Source organism: Heptranchias perlo, chromosome 20 (assembly GCF_035084215.1).
Source record: "Heptranchias perlo isolate sHepPer1 chromosome 20, sHepPer1.hap1, whole genome shotgun sequence".
Taxonomy (NCBI): domain Eukaryota; kingdom Metazoa; phylum Chordata; class Chondrichthyes; order Hexanchiformes; family Hexanchidae; genus Heptranchias; species Heptranchias perlo.
Genome location: NC_090344.1, coordinates 31201795 through 31219272, shown reverse-complemented (window position 1 = coordinate 31219272; position 17478 = coordinate 31201795). Strand labels below are relative to the sequence as shown.

The 17478-nt window shown below is 52.4% G+C and overlaps 1 protein-coding gene across 1 annotated transcript in view; it reads right to left on the bottom strand.

The window, feature by feature from the left end:
• Positions 1–502: 502 nt before the first annotated feature.
• Positions 503–17478, bottom strand: part of LOC137336014 (zinc finger protein 850-like) — a 60267-nt gene continuing 43291 nt past the window's right edge. The window contains exons 3-4 of the mRNA XM_068001518.1: positions 13685–13763; positions 503–3256 (exon numbers count right to left, since the gene is read on the bottom strand). Of these exons, the coding sequence (XP_067857619.1) occupies positions 2219–3256; positions 13685–13763 (1117 nt within the window). The 3' untranslated portion in view covers positions 503–2218. The remainder of the gene's footprint in view (positions 3257–13684; positions 13764–17478) is intronic.

The following is a 17478-nucleotide window of genomic DNA, read 5'->3' as shown; positions in this document are numbered from 1 at the left end:
ATGAGGAAAGAGCGGGGGAATGGGAGTAATTGGACAGTTCTTTCAAAGAGCCGGCACAGGCACGATGGGCTGAACGGCCTCCTCCTGTGCTTCACCTACTATGATACTAGACTGGAGACTTAAACCTGTCGTTTCACTTCCAGTCAGGAACAGATCAGTTCTCTGATTTGACAGCACATTACTGTTGTCCTTCTTGACTCTAAACACTATTGTAAAGGAGCCTTCTGTTCCGTGCCTAGTAACTCTGGACCATGAAAGAGAGCGGCTGGGACACATTCCTTACACGCCTCAAGATTAACCCTGACGGTGACTTTGCTGTCAGTGAAGAGAGACGAGAAAGACCAAAGTGCCGTTTGCCCCTCTCAGTGTGGCCCTGAAGGACTGTGTCCAGGCTGAAGTTCTGTTCACACCGGACGATCCTCCCCCCAGATTGTCCTTTCTGAGCTCCAGTCAGGTGATGCTAAACACTCAGGTGGGAAAGACCAAAATCTACAACAAGATGTTTGAAACAAATCTGATTTATTTAACAGATATCCAGAATATTAAACTCCAGCCCAGTTATCGGGGTTATTAACATCAGCAGGAACAAACCCCAACTGTCAGAATGAACGTGGTTCAGTCCTGGATGTGATTAACAGCAACAATAGAATCATAGAAAGGTTGCAGCACAGAAGGAGGCCATTGGGCCCATCGAGTCTGGGCCAGCTCTCTGCAAGAGCAATCCAGCTAGTCCCACTCCCCCCGCCCTATCCCCGTAGCCCTGCAATTTTTTTCCTTTCAAGTACTTATCCAGTTCCCTTTTGAAGGCCATGATTGAATCTGCCTCCATCACACCCTCGGGCAGTGCATTCCAGATCCTAACCTCTCGCTGTGTAAAAAGTTTTTCCTCATGTCACCTTTGGTTCTTTTGCCAATCATTTTAAATCTATGTCCTCTGGTTCTTGACCCTTCCACCAATGGGAACAGTTTCTCTCTATCTACTCTGTCTGGACCCTTCATGATTTTGAATACCTCGATCAAATCTCCACTTAACCTTCCCTGTTCCAAGGAGAACAACCCCAGCTTCTCCAGTCTATCCACGTAATTAAAGTCCCTCATTCCTGGAATCATTCTAGTAAATCTCTTCTGCACTCTCTCTAAGGCCTTCACATCCTTCCTAAAGTGCGGTGCCCAGAACTGGACACAATACTCCAGTTGTGGCCGAACCAGTGTTTTATAAAGGTTCATCATGACTTCCTTGCTTTTGTACTCTATGCCTCTATTTATAAAGCCCAAGATCCCGTATGCTTTTTTAACCACTTTCTCAACCTGCCCTGCCACCTTCAACGATTTGTGCACATATACCCCCGGATCTCTCCGTTCCTGCATCCCTTTTAGAGTTGTATCCTCTAGTTTATATTGCCTCTCCTCGATCTTCCTACCGAAATGTATCACTTCGCATTTTTCTGCGTTAAATTTCATCTGCCACATGTCCGCCCATTCCACCAGCCTGTCTATGTCCTCTTGAAGTCTATCACTATCCTCCTCTCTGTTCACTACATTTCCAAGTTTCGTGTCATCTGCAAATTTTGAAATTGTGCCCTGAACACCCAAGTCCAAGTCATTAATATATATCAAGAAAAGCAGTGCTCCTAGTACCGACCCCTGGGGAACACCACTGTACACCTCCCTCCAGTCCGAGAAACAACCGTTCACCACTACTCTCTGTTTCCTGTCATTTAGTCAATTCTGTATCCATGTTGCTACTGCCCCCTTTATTCCATGGGCCACAATCTTGATGACAAGCCTACCATGCAGTACTTTATCAAATGCCTTTTGAAAGTCCATATACACCACATCAACTGCATTGCCCTCATCGACCCTCTCTGTTACCTCATCAAAAAACTCTATCAGGTTGGTTAAACACGATTTGCCTTTAACAAATCCGTGCTGGCTTTCCGTAATCAATCCACACTCGTCCAAGTGACTGTTAATTCTGTCCCAGATTATTATTTCTAAAAGTTTCCCCACCACCGAGGTTAAACTGACTGGCCTGTAGTTGCTGGGTTTATCCTTACACCCTTTTTTGAACAAGGGTGTAACATTTGCAATTCTCCAGTCCTCTGGTACCACCCCCGTATCTAAGGATGATTGGACGATTATGGCCAGTACCTCCGCAATTTCCACCCTTACTTCCCAGGATGCATCCCACAATAACAGCTGAATCCAACCCCTGCTGTCACATGTGAACTCGCTGGTGTCTCAGTAGGTTGGATGACCGAGTGAATCCCTTCTTACACTCAGTACAGGTGAACGGCCTCTCCCCAGTGTGAGTACGTTGGTGTTTTAGTAGATCATTTCTGCTTTTAAATCTCTTCTCACAGTCAGAGCATTTAAAAGGTCTCATGACAGAGTGAACTCGCTGGTGTGTCAGCAGGTGGGACGACCGAGCGAATCCCTTCCCACACTGAGTGCAGGTGAACGGCCTCTCCCCAGTGTGAACTCGCTGGTGTGTCAACAGGGTGGGTGACTGAGTGAATCCCTTCCCACACACGGAGCAGGTGAACGGCCTCTCCCCAGTGTGAGTGCGTTGGTGTTTCACCAAGTCATTTCTGCTTTTAAAGCCCTTCTCACAGTCAGAACATTTAAAAGGTCGCATGTCAGAGTGAACTCGCTGGTGTGACAGAAGGTTGGATAACTGAGTGAATCCCTTCCCACACACGGAGCAGGTGAACGGCCTCTCCCCAGTGTGAGCTCGCTGGTGTGTCAGGAGGCTGGATGACTGAGTGAATCCCTTCCCACACACGGAGCAGGTGAACGGCCTCTCCCCAGCGTGTGTGCGTTGGTGTGTCAGCAGTTCGTTTGTGCTTTTAAACCTCTTCGCACAGTCAGAGCATTTAAATGGTCTCTCATCGGTGTGAACTCGCTGGTGTGTCAGCAGGGTGGATACCTGAGTGAAGCTCTTCCCACACACGGGGCAGGAGAACGGCCTCTCCCCAGTGTGAACTCGCTGGTGTGTCAGGAGGCTGGATGACTGAGTGAATTCCTTCCCACACACGGAGCAGGAGAACGGTCTCTCCCCAGTGTGAACTCGCTGGTGTGTCAGCAGGTGGGATGAAACAGTGAATCCCTTCCCACACACGGGGCAGGTGAACGGCCTCTCCCCAGTGTGAGTGCGATGATGAATTTCCAGCTCAGACGGGTAATTGAATCCCTTCCCACAGTCCCCACATTTCCACGGTTTCTCCGTGGTCCGGGTGTCCTTGTCTCTCTCCAGGTTGGACGATCAGTTGAAGCCTCGTCCACACACAGAACACGTGGACGGTTTCTCCCCGCTGTGAATGGTGTGATGTTTTTTCAGGCTGTGCAACTGGTTAAAGCTCTTTCCACAGTCAGTGCACTGGAACACTCTGACTCGGGTGTGTGTGTCTCGGTGATTTTCCACTCACACTGATGTTTGAAATCTTCTCCCACAGACAGAACAGACAAACATTTCTCCTTCCACATTCAAAGGCCGATGATATTCAGGTCCTGATGAATCGAGTGACTCTGTCAGATCTTAACATGATGTTTGGTTTGAGTTTCTCGTCTGCAAATCCTCCCCTTCTAATACCCTGGAAAAGGAGTTTACAAAAGTCATCACTGTAAATACAGGATAGAAATTCAGAACAGACAATTCTTGTGTCTGTGGAACATTCTTTCCTCTCTTGCTCCCTCAAAGCTGTAAATCCCCGTCCCACACACTCTCCCTCCTTCCTGTGCTGAAATCCAAATCCATCCCACCATCTCCAATATTTCTTCCCTCCACTCCCAATTTTCTCCCTCCCTCTCCTCTGGTTCAGTTCCACACCCACTGTGGGCAGAGTGAGAATAAAATAAATGAAGCAATGATTTTCTCTCAAGATTCTGAGGGGACTCGATAGTGTAGATGCTGAGAGGATGTTACCCCTCATGGGGGAATCTAAAACTAGGGGGCATAGTCTCAGAATAAGGGGTCGCCCGTTTAAGACGGAAATGAGGAGGAATTTCTTCTCCCAGAGGGTCGTGAATCTTTGGAATTCTTTACCCCAAAATGCTGTGGAGGCTGAGTCATTGAACACATTCAAGGCTGAGTTAGACAAATTTTTGATCAGCAAGGGAGTCAAAGGATATGGGGAAAGGGCGGGAAAGTGGAGTTGAGGTAAAAATCAGATCAGCCATGATCTCATTAAATGGCGGAGCAGGCTCGAGGGGCCGAATGGCCTACTCCTGCTCCTATCTCTTATAATCTTATGGTCCCGGTCACTGGGACCCTGGAGCCCCGCCCACTCTTTGTTCCCAGTCACTGGGACCCTGAAGCCCCACCCACTCTTTGTTCCCGGTCACTGGGACCCTGAAACCCCGCCCACTCTTTGTTCCCGGTCACTGGGACCCTGAAACCCCGCCCACTCTTTGTTCCTGGTCACTGGGACCCTGAAGCCCCGCCCACTCTTTGTTCCCGGTCACTGGGACCCTGAAACCCCGCCCACTCTTTGTTCCCGGTCACTGGGACCCTGGAGCCCCGCCCACTCTTTGTTCCCGGTCACTGGGACCCTGGAGCCCCGCCCACTCTTTGTTCCCAGTTACTGGGACCCTGAAGCCCCGCCCACTCTTTGTTCCCGGTCACTGGGACCCTGAAGCCCCGCCCACTCTTTGTTCCCGGTCACTGGGACCCTGGAGCCCCGCCCACTCTTTGTTCCCAGTCACTGGGACCCTGAAGCCCCGCCCACTCTTTGTTCACAGTCACTGGGACCCTGAAGCCCCGCCCACTCTTTGTTCACAGTCACTGGGACCCTGAAGCCCCGCCCACTCTTTGTTCCCGGTCACTGGGACCCTGAAGCCCCGCCCACTCTTTGTTCACAGTCACTGGGACCCTGAAGCCCCGCCCACTCTTTGTTCACAGTCACTGGGACCCTGAAGCCCCGCCCACTCTTTGTTCTGTCACTGGGACCCTGAAGCCCCGCCCACTCTTTGTTCACAGTCACTGGGACCCTGAAGCCCCGCCCACTCTTTGTTCCTGGTCACTGGGACCCTGAAGCCCCGCCCACTCTTTGTTCACAGTCACTGGGACCCTGAAGCCCCGCCCACTCTTTGTTCCCGGTCACTGGGACCCTGAAGCCCCGCCCACTCTTTGTTCCCGGTCACTGGGACCCTGGAGCCCCGCCCACTCTTTGTTCCCAGTCACTGGGACCCTGAAGCCCCGCCCACTCTTTGTTCCCGGTCACTGGGACCCTGAAGCCCCGCCCACTTTGTTCCCGGTCACTGGGACCCTGAAGCCCCGCCCACTCTTTGTTCCCGGTCACTGGGACCCTGAAGCCCCGCCCACTCTTTGTTCCCGGTCACTGGGACCCTGAAGCCCCGCCCACTCTTCGTTCCCGGTCACTGGGACCCTGAAGCCCCGCCCACTCTTCGTTCACAGTCACTGGGACCCTGAAGCCCCGCCCACTTTGTTCCCGGTCACTGGGACCCTGAAGCCCCGCCCACTCTTTGTTCCTGGTCACTGGGACCCTGAAGCCCCGCCCACTCTTTGTTCCCGGTCACTGGGACCCTGAAGCCCCGCCCACTCTTTGTTCCCGGTCACTGGGACCCTGAAGCCCCGCCCACTCTTTGTTCACAGTCACTGGGACCCTGAAGCCCCGCCCACTCTTTGTTCACTGTCACTGGGACCCTGAAGCCCCGCCCACTCTTTGTTCACTGTCACTGGGACCCTGAAGCCCCGCCCACTTTGTTCCCGGTCACTGGGACCCTGAAGCCCCGCCCACTCTTTGTTCCTGGTCACTGGGACCCTGAAGCCCCGCCCACTCTTTGTTCCCGGTCACTGGGACCCTGAAGCCCCGCCCACTCTTTGTTCACTGTCAATGGGACCCTGAAGCCCCGCCCACTCTTTGTTCCTGGTCACTGGGACCCTGAAGCCCCGCCCACTCTTTGTTCCCGGTCACTGGGACCCTGAAGCCCCGCCCACTCTTTGTTCACTGTCACTGGGACCCTGAAGCCCCGCCCACTCTTTGTTCACAGTCACTGGGACCCTGAAGCCCCGCCCACTCTTTGTTCCCGGTCACTGGGACCCTGAAGCCCCGCCCACTCTTTGTTCCCGGTCACTGGGACCCTGAAGCCCCGCCCACTCTTTGTTCACTGTCACTGGGACCCTGAAGCCCCGCCCACTCTTTGTTCACAGTCACTGGGACCCTGAAGCCCCGCCCACTTTGTTCCCGGTCACTGGGACCCTGAAGCCCCGCCCACTCTTTGTTCCTGGTCACTGGGACCCTGAAGCCCCGCTCACTCTTTGTTCCCGGTCACTGGGACCCTGAAGCCCCGCCCACTCTTTGTTCACTGTCAATGGGACCCTGAAGCCCCGCCCACTCTTTGTTCCTGGTCACTGGGACCCTGAAGCCCCGCCCACTCTTTGTTCCCGGTCACTGGGACCCTGAAGCCCCGCCCACTCTTTGTTCCCGGTCACTGGGACCCTGAAGCCCCGCCCACTCTTTGTTCACTGTCACTGGGACCCTGAAGCCCCGCCCACTCTTTGTTCACAGTCACTGGAACCCTGAAGCCCCGCCCACTCTTTGTTCCCGGTCACTGGGACCCTGAAGCCCCGCCCACTCTTTGTTCCCGGTCACTGGGACCCTGAAGCCCCGCCCACTCTTTGTTCCCAGTCACTGGGACCCTGAAGCCCCGCCCACTCTTTGTTCCTGGTCACTGGGACCCTGAAGCCCCGCCCACTCTTTGTTCCCGCTCACTGGGACCCTGAAGCCCCGCCCACTCTTTGTTCACTGTCAATGGGACCCTGAAGCCCCGCCCACTCTTTGTTCCTGGTCACTGGGACCCTGAAGCCCCGCCCACTCTTTGTTCCTGGTCACTGGGACCCTGAAGCCCCGCCCACTGTTCACAGTCACTGGGACCCTGAAGCCTCGCCCACTCTTTGTTCCCGGTCACTGGGACCCTGAAGCCCCGCCCACTCTTTGTTCACTGTCACTGGGACCCTGAAGCCCCGCCCACTCTTTGTTCACAGTCACTGGGACCCTGAAGCCCCGCCCACTCTTTGTTCCCGGTCACTGGGACCCTGAAGCCCCGCCCACTCTTTGTTCCCGGTCACTGGGACACTGAAGCCCCGCCCACTCTTTGTTCCCGGTCACAGGGACCCTGAAGCCCCGCCCACTCTTTGTTCCCGGTCACTGGGACCCTGAAGCCCCGCCCACGCTTTGTTCCCGGTCACTGGGACCCTGAAGCCCCGCCCACTCTTTGTTCCCGGTCACTGGGACCCTGAAGCCCCGCCCACTCTTTGTTCCTGGTCACTGGGACCCTGAAGCCCCGCCCACTCTTTGTTCCCGCTCACTGGGACCCTGAAGCCCCGCCCACTCTTTGTTCACTGTCAATGGGACCCTGAAGCCCCGCCCACTCTTTGTTCCTGGTCACTGGGACCCTGAAGCCCCGCCCACTCTTTGTTCCCGGTCACTGGGACCCTGAAGCCCCGCCCACTCTTTGTTCACTGTCACTGGGACCCTGAAGCCCCGCCCACTCTTTGTTCACAGTCACTGGGACCCTGAAGCCCCGCCCACTCTTTGTTCCCGGTCACTGGGACCCTGAAGCCCCGCCCACTCTTTGTTCCTGGTCACTGGGACCCTGAAGCCCCGCCCACTCTTTGTTCCCGGTCACTGGGACCCTGAAGCCCCGCCCACTCTTTGTTCCCGGTCACTGGGACCCTGAAGCCCCGCCCACTCTTTGTTCACTGTCAATGGGACCCTGAAGCCCCGCCCACGCTTTGTTCCCGGTCACTGGGACCCTGAAGCCCCGCCCACTCTTTGTTCCCGGTCACTGGGACCCTGAAGCCCCGCCCACTCTTTGTTCCTGGTCACTGGGACCCTGAAGCCCCGCCCACTCTTTGTTCCTGGTCACTGGGACCCTGAAGCCCCGCCCACTCTTTGTTCCCGGTCACTGGGACCCTGAAGCCCCGCCCACTCTTTGTTCACTGTCACTGGGACCCTGAAGCCCCGCCCACTCTTTGTTCACAGTCACTGGGACCCTGAAGCCCCGCCCACTCTTTGTTCCCGGTCACTGGGACCCTGAAGCCCCGCCCACTCTTTGTTCACTGTCACTGGGACCCTGAAGCCCCGCCCACTCTTTGTTCCCAGTCACTGGGACCCTGAAGCCCCGCCCACTCTTTGTTCCCGGTCACTGGGACCCTGAAGCCCCGCCCACTCTTTGTTCCCGGTCACTGGGACCCTGAAGCCCCGCCCACTCTTTGTTCACTGTCAATGGGACCCTGAAGCCCCGCCCACTCTTTGTTCCTGGTCACTGGGACCCTGAAGCCCCGCCCACTCTTTGTTCCCGGTCACTGGGACCCTGAAGCCCCGCCCACTCTTTGTTCCTGGTCACTGGGACCCTGAAGCCCCGCCCACTCTTTGTTCCCGGTCACTGGGACCCTGAAGCCCCGCCCACTCTTTGTTCCCGGTCACTGGGACCCTGAAGCCCCGCCCACTCTTTGTTCCCGGTCACTGGGACCCTGAAGCCCCGCCCACTCTTTGTTCCCGGTCACTGGGACCCTGAAGCCCCGCCCACTCTTTGTTCCCGGTCACTGGGACCCTGAAGCCCCGCCCACTCTTTGTTCCCGGTCACTGGGACCCTGAAGCCCCGCCCACTCTTTGTTCCCGGTCACTGGGACCCTGAAGCCCCGCCCACTCTTTGTTCACGATCACTGGGACCCTGAAGCCCCGCCCACTCTTTGTTCCTGGTCACTGGGACCCTGAAGCCCCGCCCACTCTTTGTTCCCGGTCACTGGGACCCTGAAGCCCCGCCCACTCTTTGTTCCCGGTCACTGGGACCCTGAAGCCCCGCCCACTCTTTGTTCCCGGTCACTGGGACCCTGAAGCCCCGCCCACTCTTTGTTCCCGGTCACTGGGACCCTGAAGCCCCGCCCACTCTTTGTTCCCCGTCACTGGGACCCTGAAGCCCCGCCCACTCTTTGTTCCCCGTCACTGGGACCCTGAAGCCCCGCCCACTCTTTGTTCCCCGTCACTGGGACCCTGAAGCCCCGCCCACTCTTTGTTCCCGGTCACTGGGACCCTGAAGCCCCGCCCACTCTTTGTTCCCTGTCACTGGGACCCTGAAGCCCCGCCCACTCTTTGTTCCCGGTCACTGGGACCCTGAAGCCCCGCCCACTCTTTGTTCCCGGTCACTGGGACCCTGAAGCCCCGCCCACTCTTTGTTCACTGTCACTGGGACCCTGAAGCCCCGCCCACTCTTTGTTCCCGGTCACTGGGACCCTGAAGCCCCGCCCACTCTTTGTTCCCGGTCACTGGGACCCTGAAGCCCCGCCCACTCTTTGTTCCCGGTCACTGGGACCCTGAAGCCCCGCCCACTCTTTGTTCCCGGTCACTGGGACACTGAAGCCCCGCCCACTCTTTGTTCCCGGTCACAGGGACCCTGAAGCCCCGCCCACTCTTTGTTCACTGTCACTGGGACCCTGAAGCCCCGCCCACTCTTTGTTCCCGGTCACTGGGACCCTGAAGCCCCGCCCACTCTTTGTTCCCGGTCACTGGGACCCTGAAGCCCCGCCCACTCTTTGTTCCCGGTCACTGGGACCCTGAAGCCCCGCCCACTCTTTGTTCCCCGTCACTGGGACCCTGAAGCCCCGCCCACTCTTTGTTCCCCGTCACTGGGACCCTGAAGCCCCGCCCACTCTTTGTTCCCGGTCACTGGGACCCTGAAGCCCCGCCCACTCTTTGTTCCCTGTCACTGGGACCCTGAAGCCCCGCCCACTCTTTGTTCCCGGTCACTGGGACCCTGAAGCCCCGCCCACTCTTTGTTCCCGGTCACTGGGACCCTGAAGCCCCGCCCACTCTTTGTTCCCGGTCACTGGGACCCTGAAGCCCCGCCCACTCTTTGTTCCCGGTCACTGGGACCCTGAAGCCCCGCCCACTCTTTGTTCCCGGTCACTGGGACCCTGAAGCCCCGCCCACTCGGTTGTTGTTCCAAGATGTTCACGCATGCGCCGTCACCCCGCGCTAACTTCCTCTAGCAAGATGGCGGCCAGTTACGCCCCGCACCCGGGTCTGTCACCGAGGTGCAAACACGGGACCTGCGGGCTCTTGTTCGGGGCCTTCGGCCGACACCAGGCGTTTATGAAGCTTCTCTGCCCACCCGCAGGTCTAATTCCTCCCCAGCTCCCTCCTTCTCCTACCGGCCTCCGACCCGCGCGTTCCGCCTCAGCCTGTCGCCACCACTCACACTGCGCATGCTCAGAGCACAGCGCTGTCCGGCGCCTGCGCACTAGGCTCCTGTAGTGATTGATAGGGCGCATTCTGCCGCGCGGGGGCTTCTGGGTAAATGCACCGTCATTGAAAGCCCGAAATGGTGAAAAAAAATGTTTTTTTTTTAATCATCCCATCGAGATTGGGGCCGGAGGGGCAATAAATAAAATAAATGGATAAATTATGCAAAATCCCGAGTGCCCGGGCCCTCCGCCAGGGGGAGAAGTAAACTGGCCGCCACTTTTCCTGCAACCGCGTATCTCAGGCCCGCCCCGCCCAGTCTGGTTTATTTGCTAAATGTTCTCTCATCGAGTTCAGGCCTGTCATTCTCGGAGAAACTTACGAAGTCTCATTTTTTTCTGTGTCCTACCCGAGAGCTAATTCGTGGATTTAATAAGCAACAAGTTTTCTTTTAAAGTTGGAAAGGGGTGAAAAATGCCACTCGCGATGCCTCAAAACACACGGGACCCCTTACATTAAGATACCAAATCCAGGAACCACTTACATTAAGATACCAAATCCAGGAACCACTTACATTAAAGACACCAAATCCAGGAACCATTTACATTAAAGACACCAAATCCAGGAACCACTTACATTAAAGACACCAAATCCAGGGACCCCTTACATTAAAGACACCAAATCCAGGAACCACTTACATTAAAGACACCAAATCCAGGGACCCCTTACATTAAAGACACCAAATCCAGGGAGCACTTACATTAAAGACACCAAATCCAGGGACCCCTTACATTAAAGACACCAAATCCAGGGACCCCTTACATTAAGATACCAAATCCAGGAACCACTTACATTAAAGACACCAAATCCAGGGACCCCTTACATTAAAGACACCAAATCCAGGGAGCACTTACATTAAAGACACCAAATCCAGGGAGCACTTACATTAAAGACACCAAATCCAGGGACCCCTTACATTAAAGACACCAAATCCAGGGACCCCTTACATTAAGATACCAAATCCAGGAACCACTTACATTAAAGACACCAAATCCAGGGACCCCTTACATTAAAGACACCAAATCCAGGGAGCACTTACATTAAAGACACCAAATCCAGGGACCCCTTACATTAAAGACACCAAATCCAGGGACCCCTTACATTAAGATACCAAATCCAGGAACCACTTACATTAAAGACACCAAATCCAGGGACCCCTTACATTAAAGACACCAAATCCAGGAACCACTTACATTAAAGACACCAAATCCAGGAACCACTTACATTAAAGACACCAAATCCAGGAACCACTTACATTAAAGACACCAAATCCAGGGACCACTTACATTAAAGACACCAAATCCAGGGACCACTTACATTAAAGACACCAAATCCAGGGACCACTTACACTGAGACACCAAATCCAGGGACCACTTACACTGAGACACCAAATCCAGGGACCACTTACACTGAGACACCAAATCCAGGGACCACTTACATTGTGACATTCTTTTGAATTGATTTTGCACCCTATCCATCCTTTATATAATATGGAGAACAGAACTGTGCAAGTGTGGTTCTATACAAGATTAACATAACTTCTCTGCTTTTCAATTTTATTTCTCTAGAAATGAACCCTTTGCTTTTTTATGGCCTTATTAACCTCTGTCTCTACTTTTAGTGATTTGTGTATCTGTACCCCCAGATCCCTCTGCTCCTCCATCCCATTTAGACTCTTATTATCCAAGCAATGTGTGGCCTCCTTATTCTTCCCACCAAAATGCACCACCTCACACCTATATTGAAATTCATTTGCCAATTACACGCCCATTCTGCAAGTTTATTAATGTCTTCTTGCATTTTGTTGCAGTCTTCATCAGTATTAACTATACCCCCCAATTTATGTCGTCCATAAATTTTGAAGTTGTACTTCCTATTCCCAAGTCCAAATCGTTTATGTAAATTGTGAGCAAGAGTGGTCCCAGCACCGATCCCTGTGGAACACCACTTCCCACCTTTTGCCAGTCTGAGTAGCTTCCCTTAACCCCGACTCTTAGAACAGTGATCAAGAGAAACTTCTTTGCACAGGGAGTTTTGAGTCTGTGGAATTCACTTCCAGGGTTAGTGTTTGGGGCACACAGTTCTGTAATGACAAGTTCTCCTCATGTTTTTATCCAAGACAGGCCTCAGCCCAGTCATTTACTCCAAATGTTGGTGCAATAGTTCAAGCTAAGAGGTGCCAGGTATCGGGAGCAGCAGTAGCAATAAATAAAATCTAAATATAAGTAAGCACCAATATAGTTCATCTTCATCTATTTCTAGTTTAATAACTTGTGCTGAATGTAGCCCAGGCCAAGTGCCAGGATATCGAATCAGGCTCACCATAGAAAATGAGTTTGACCCCTGAGATAGACAATGTGAACCGGATTACCCTCATCCATTAACCCAGTAACTTCTTCAAAAAACTCAAGCAAGTTTGTGAGACACGACCTTCTTTCCCAGAAGCCGTGTTGAGTATCTCTAATGGCCCCTTCTCTTTCCCCGAGATCATAAACAGCATCTCTTAGGATCCCTTCAAGCATCTTCCCTCTGATCGATGTCACACTGATGGGCCTGTCATTCCCTGGCTCTGATTTGTCCCCTTCTTTGAAAATGGGAACAACGTGAGTTACCTTCCAATCTCAGGGGACAATCCCTGACTCTATTGATATAAAAACAGGAGAAGCTTAGCAAGTGAGGCAGCATCTGTGGAGAAAGAAACAGAGTGAACGTTTCAGGCCGACGACCTTTCGTCAGAACTGGAAGATGTTAAGGAGTTAAAGTTTTTAAGCAAGTGCAGGGCCAGGGAAAGAGGGGAGGGGAGGGAAGAACAAAAGGGGAGGTCTGTGATAGGGTGGAGGGCAGGAGTGATTAAATGACAAAAGGGGATGAGAAATGCAGATGGGTCAGGGAGCGTCTGTAAATGAAGCAGAAAAAGGTGACAGGTCAGGGAGAGCCCATCAGCAGAGCTGGGATATATTGCAGATGGATATCTTACAGGGTGGTGGAATGTGGGGAGAGAGAACATACACAACGATAGGAAAACAACAAACTGTAAAGAGATTGGGTGGAGAACAGGAGGTGGCTAAATGACAGAGGTTATCAACAAAGGACAAAAGGAGGGACGATGGGAGAAAGTAGAGAAATAAAAGACATAAAAGACCCAGAGGATGTGAGAATAGTTAAAGCAGGTTAGCTCAGCTGGAGATGTTGGAGGCTGCATTTATTAATGATTAAATGTTTTATCTATTCCTCAAAATCAATGAGGCTCTTGAAACCTTAAGGTCAAGATTCAAAGATTTATTAAGTGCTACTTAAAACCACACACTGGGCGATTGTGACTGGGGACTCTAACACGATACAGTTCAGAGCTCAGTATTTAGATTGATCAAACCCTTAAAATCCAAATTCCCATTGCAATTCATAAACCTCTCTCTCACCCCTGATAATGTGACCATCAGCATGTTTTCACATGACATCATGATATCAAAAGTCAAAGACAACTCCAGATAGGAGAAACTAATGGGAACCGAGAACGTTATAATAATTCAATTAATAAACTGAATTCCTCACCAATTAGTTATTTTCCTTGGAGCTTGAGCACAGAGGTTGGTAAAGACAGAAAGTGAACGTCCAACACTGTGAATTGCTAACAGAGTGAGGACTTTCAACTGGTGAGTGTGGGAATGAGGTGCAGAGGGGGAAGGAGGTGCTGAGTGATTTTAAACCAAGGGATTATAAACTAATCTATCAACTTTTAAAAACTTTTAAACCTTAAAAACACATAAAATTAAAACAAAGACTAAGTAACTACTAATTTGAAATCAAGCTAAATCCAACTACTAAATATAAGCTAGATCTCAAGTGATTCTTTTAGTCTTAGAAATAAGCTACTGATTAGATAAATAAAAACTAGAAATGGCAGTATAGGCTGTGTGTCGGGACTGTAATATGTGGGAATTTGTGGACAGCGAGACTGTCCCGGATTGCCATATTTGCAGTAAATGTCTTTGGCTTGAGACATTCCAGCTCAGAGTCTTTGAGCTGGAGTCCGACACATAAGGGAGAGGGGGGTAGAGAAGGAGGTCCCACAGACACTGGTCCTATCCAACAGGTATGAGGTACTTGATATCTTTGTGGATAAGGATAAAGCGGAGGATGCCCAGAATGCTAACCATAGAACCATGGAGCATGAGGCAGTCCAAGGGGGGGAGGTTCAGAATAGAAAGATTGTAGTCATAGGGGATTCTATATTCAGGGGGATAGATAGTGCCCTCAGCAGTCGCAATCAAGAATCCAGGAGGATGTGTTGCCTACCTGGTGCAAGGAGCAACTGGAGAGGAATTTGGAAAGGGAGGGGGGAGGATCCAGTTATTGTGATCCATGTCGGCAGCAATGACATGAGGAGGAACAAGGAGGAGATCCTGCGAAGGGAGTATCAGAAACTAGGGACTAAATTAAAAAGCAGGACCTCATGGGTGGTAATCTCGCAATTACGACCCGAAGCCTCGTGCTAATTGGCATCGGGGATGGACAGATCAGAAAGGTGAATGTGTGGCTGAAAGAGTGGTATGGGAAGGAAGGGTTTCATTTCATGGGATAGTGGAACCAGTACTGGGGCAGGAAGGAGCTGTACCGGTGGGACTGGCTCTACCTGGGCTGGAATGGGAGCAGAGTCTGAGCAGAGAGGATAGATAGGGTGGTGGAGAGGGCTTTAAACTAGCGAGATGGGTGGAGAGATGTAGTAACAATACCAAAAGCTTAAAGATAGAAGAAACAGGAGATGAGTGTAAAGGTCGGACCAGAGTAAGGATGAGAGGAATAAATACAGTTATAAAACAGAAGTTAAAAGAACTGTTAAAAATAAGGTAAAAGAAACAACTGTTAAAGATGATTTAATCTGCCTGGACAGCAATGTAAACAGCGCCCAAAATAAAACGGGGCAACTGGAGGTAATAATCCATAGTGAGGAACCAGATGTAGTAGGAATAACTGAAACATGGCTACAGAAAGGACAGGATCGGCAACTAAATATTGCAGGTTATAACATAATCAGAAAGGATAGGGAAGGAGGAAGGGGGTGGAGTAGCTGTTCTAATTAAAGATAACATATTGGCAGGAGAATAACTAATAGAAGGACAGACGGAGAATCCATATGGATTGAAATAAAAGATGAGAAGGGATCGATCACGCTAATCGAGGTATACGACAGACCACCGAATAGTGGAAAGGAGGTGGAGGAAGAAATATGTGAAATGAGTAAAGGACATAGAATAATAATCAGGGGAGATTTTAACTATCCCCAAATAAACTCGGGAGAAGAGGTAGGGAAAGGGGTAGAGGGAATGGAGTTTTTACAATGTGTCCAGGACTCCTTTCTTACCCAGTATGTAAAAAGCCGAACGAGACAGGAAGCACTGCTGGATCGACCAATGGGAAATAAACCAGATAAGAGAAGGAAGCGTAGGGGAACATCTAGGCAATAGCGATCACAACATAATAAGGTTGAAGATGAAGTTCGAGAAGGACAAAAGTAAGGCAAAGACCAAAGTAATAAATTGGAAAAAAGATGATTTTCAGGGGATGAGAATAGAACGAGGGAAAATAAACTGGAAAAATTTACAGACAAACAAACTCCCTCCTCACCCCTCCTAAGCTGTAAATCCCTCGTCCCACACACTCTCCCTCCTCGCCCCTCCTAAGCTGTAAATCCCTCGTCCCTCACACTCTCGCTCCTCGCCCCTCCTAAGTTGTAAATCCCCCGTCCCTCACACTCTCCCTCCTTGCCCCTCCAAAGCTGTAAATCCCTCGTCCCACACACTCTCCCTCCACGCCCCTCCTAAGTTGTAAATCCCTCGTCCCTCACACTCTCCCTCCTCTCCCCTCCTAAGATGTAAATCCCTCGTCCCTCACACTCTCCCTCCTTGCCCCTCCAAAGATGTAAAACCCTCGTCCCACACACTCTCCCTCCTCGCCCCTCCTAAGTTGTAAATCCCTCGTCCCACACACTATCCCTCCTCGCCCCTCCTAAGATGTAAATCCCTCGTCCCACACACTCTCCCTCCTCGCCCCTCCTAAGATGTAAATCCCTCGTCCCTCACACTCTCCCTCCTCGCCCCACCAAAGTTGTAAATCCCTCGTCCCACACACTCTCCCACCTCACCCCTCCTAAGCTGTAAATCCCCCGTCCCACACACTCTCCCTCCTCGCCCCTCCTAAGATGTAAATCCCTCGTCCCTCACACTCTCCCTCCTCACGCCTCCAAAGTTGTAAATCCCCCGTCCCACACACTCTCCCTCCTCGCCCCTCCTAAGCTGTAAATCCCTCGTCCCACACACTCTCCCTCCTCGCCCCTCCGAAGATGTAAATCCCTCGTCCCACACACTCTCCCTCCTCGCCCCTCCGAAGATGTAAATCCCTCGTCCCTCACACTCTCCCTCCTCGCCCCTCCGAAGATGTAAATCCCTCGTCCCTCACACTCTCCCTCCTCGCCCCTCCGAAGATGTAAATCCCTCGTCCCTCACACTCTCCCTCCTCGCCCCTCCTAAGATGTAAATCCCTCGTCCCACACACTCTCCCTCCTCGCCCCTCCGAAGATGTAAATCCCTCGTCCCTCACACTCTCCCTCCTCGCCCCTCCGAAGATGTAAATCCCTCGTCCCTCACACTCTCCCTCCTCGCCCCTCCTAAGATGTAAATCCCTCGTCCCTCACACTCTCCCTCCTCGCCCCTCCTAAGATGTAAATCCCTCGTCCCACACACTCTCCCTCCTCGCCCCTCCTAAGATGTAAATCCCTCGTCCCACACACTCTCCCTCCTCGCCCCTCCGAAGATGTAAATCCCTCGTCCCTCACACTCTCCCTCCTCGCCCCTCCTAAGATGTAAATCCCTCGTCCCACACACTCTCCCTCCTCACGCCTCCTAAGCTGTAAATCCCTCGTCCCTCACACTCTCCCTCCACACCCCTCCTAAGATATAAATCCCTCGTCCCTCACACTCTCCCTCCTCGCCCCTCCTAACCTGTAAATCCCTCGTCCCACACACTCTCCCTCCTCACCCCTCCTAAGATGTAAATCCCTCGTCCCACACACTCTCCCTCCTCGCCCCTCCTAAGATGTAAATCCCTCGTCCCTCACACTCTCCCTCCTCACCCCTCCTAAGATGTAAATCCCTCGTCCCACACACTCTCCCTCCTCGCCCCTCCTAAGATGTAAATCCCTCGTCCCTCACACTAT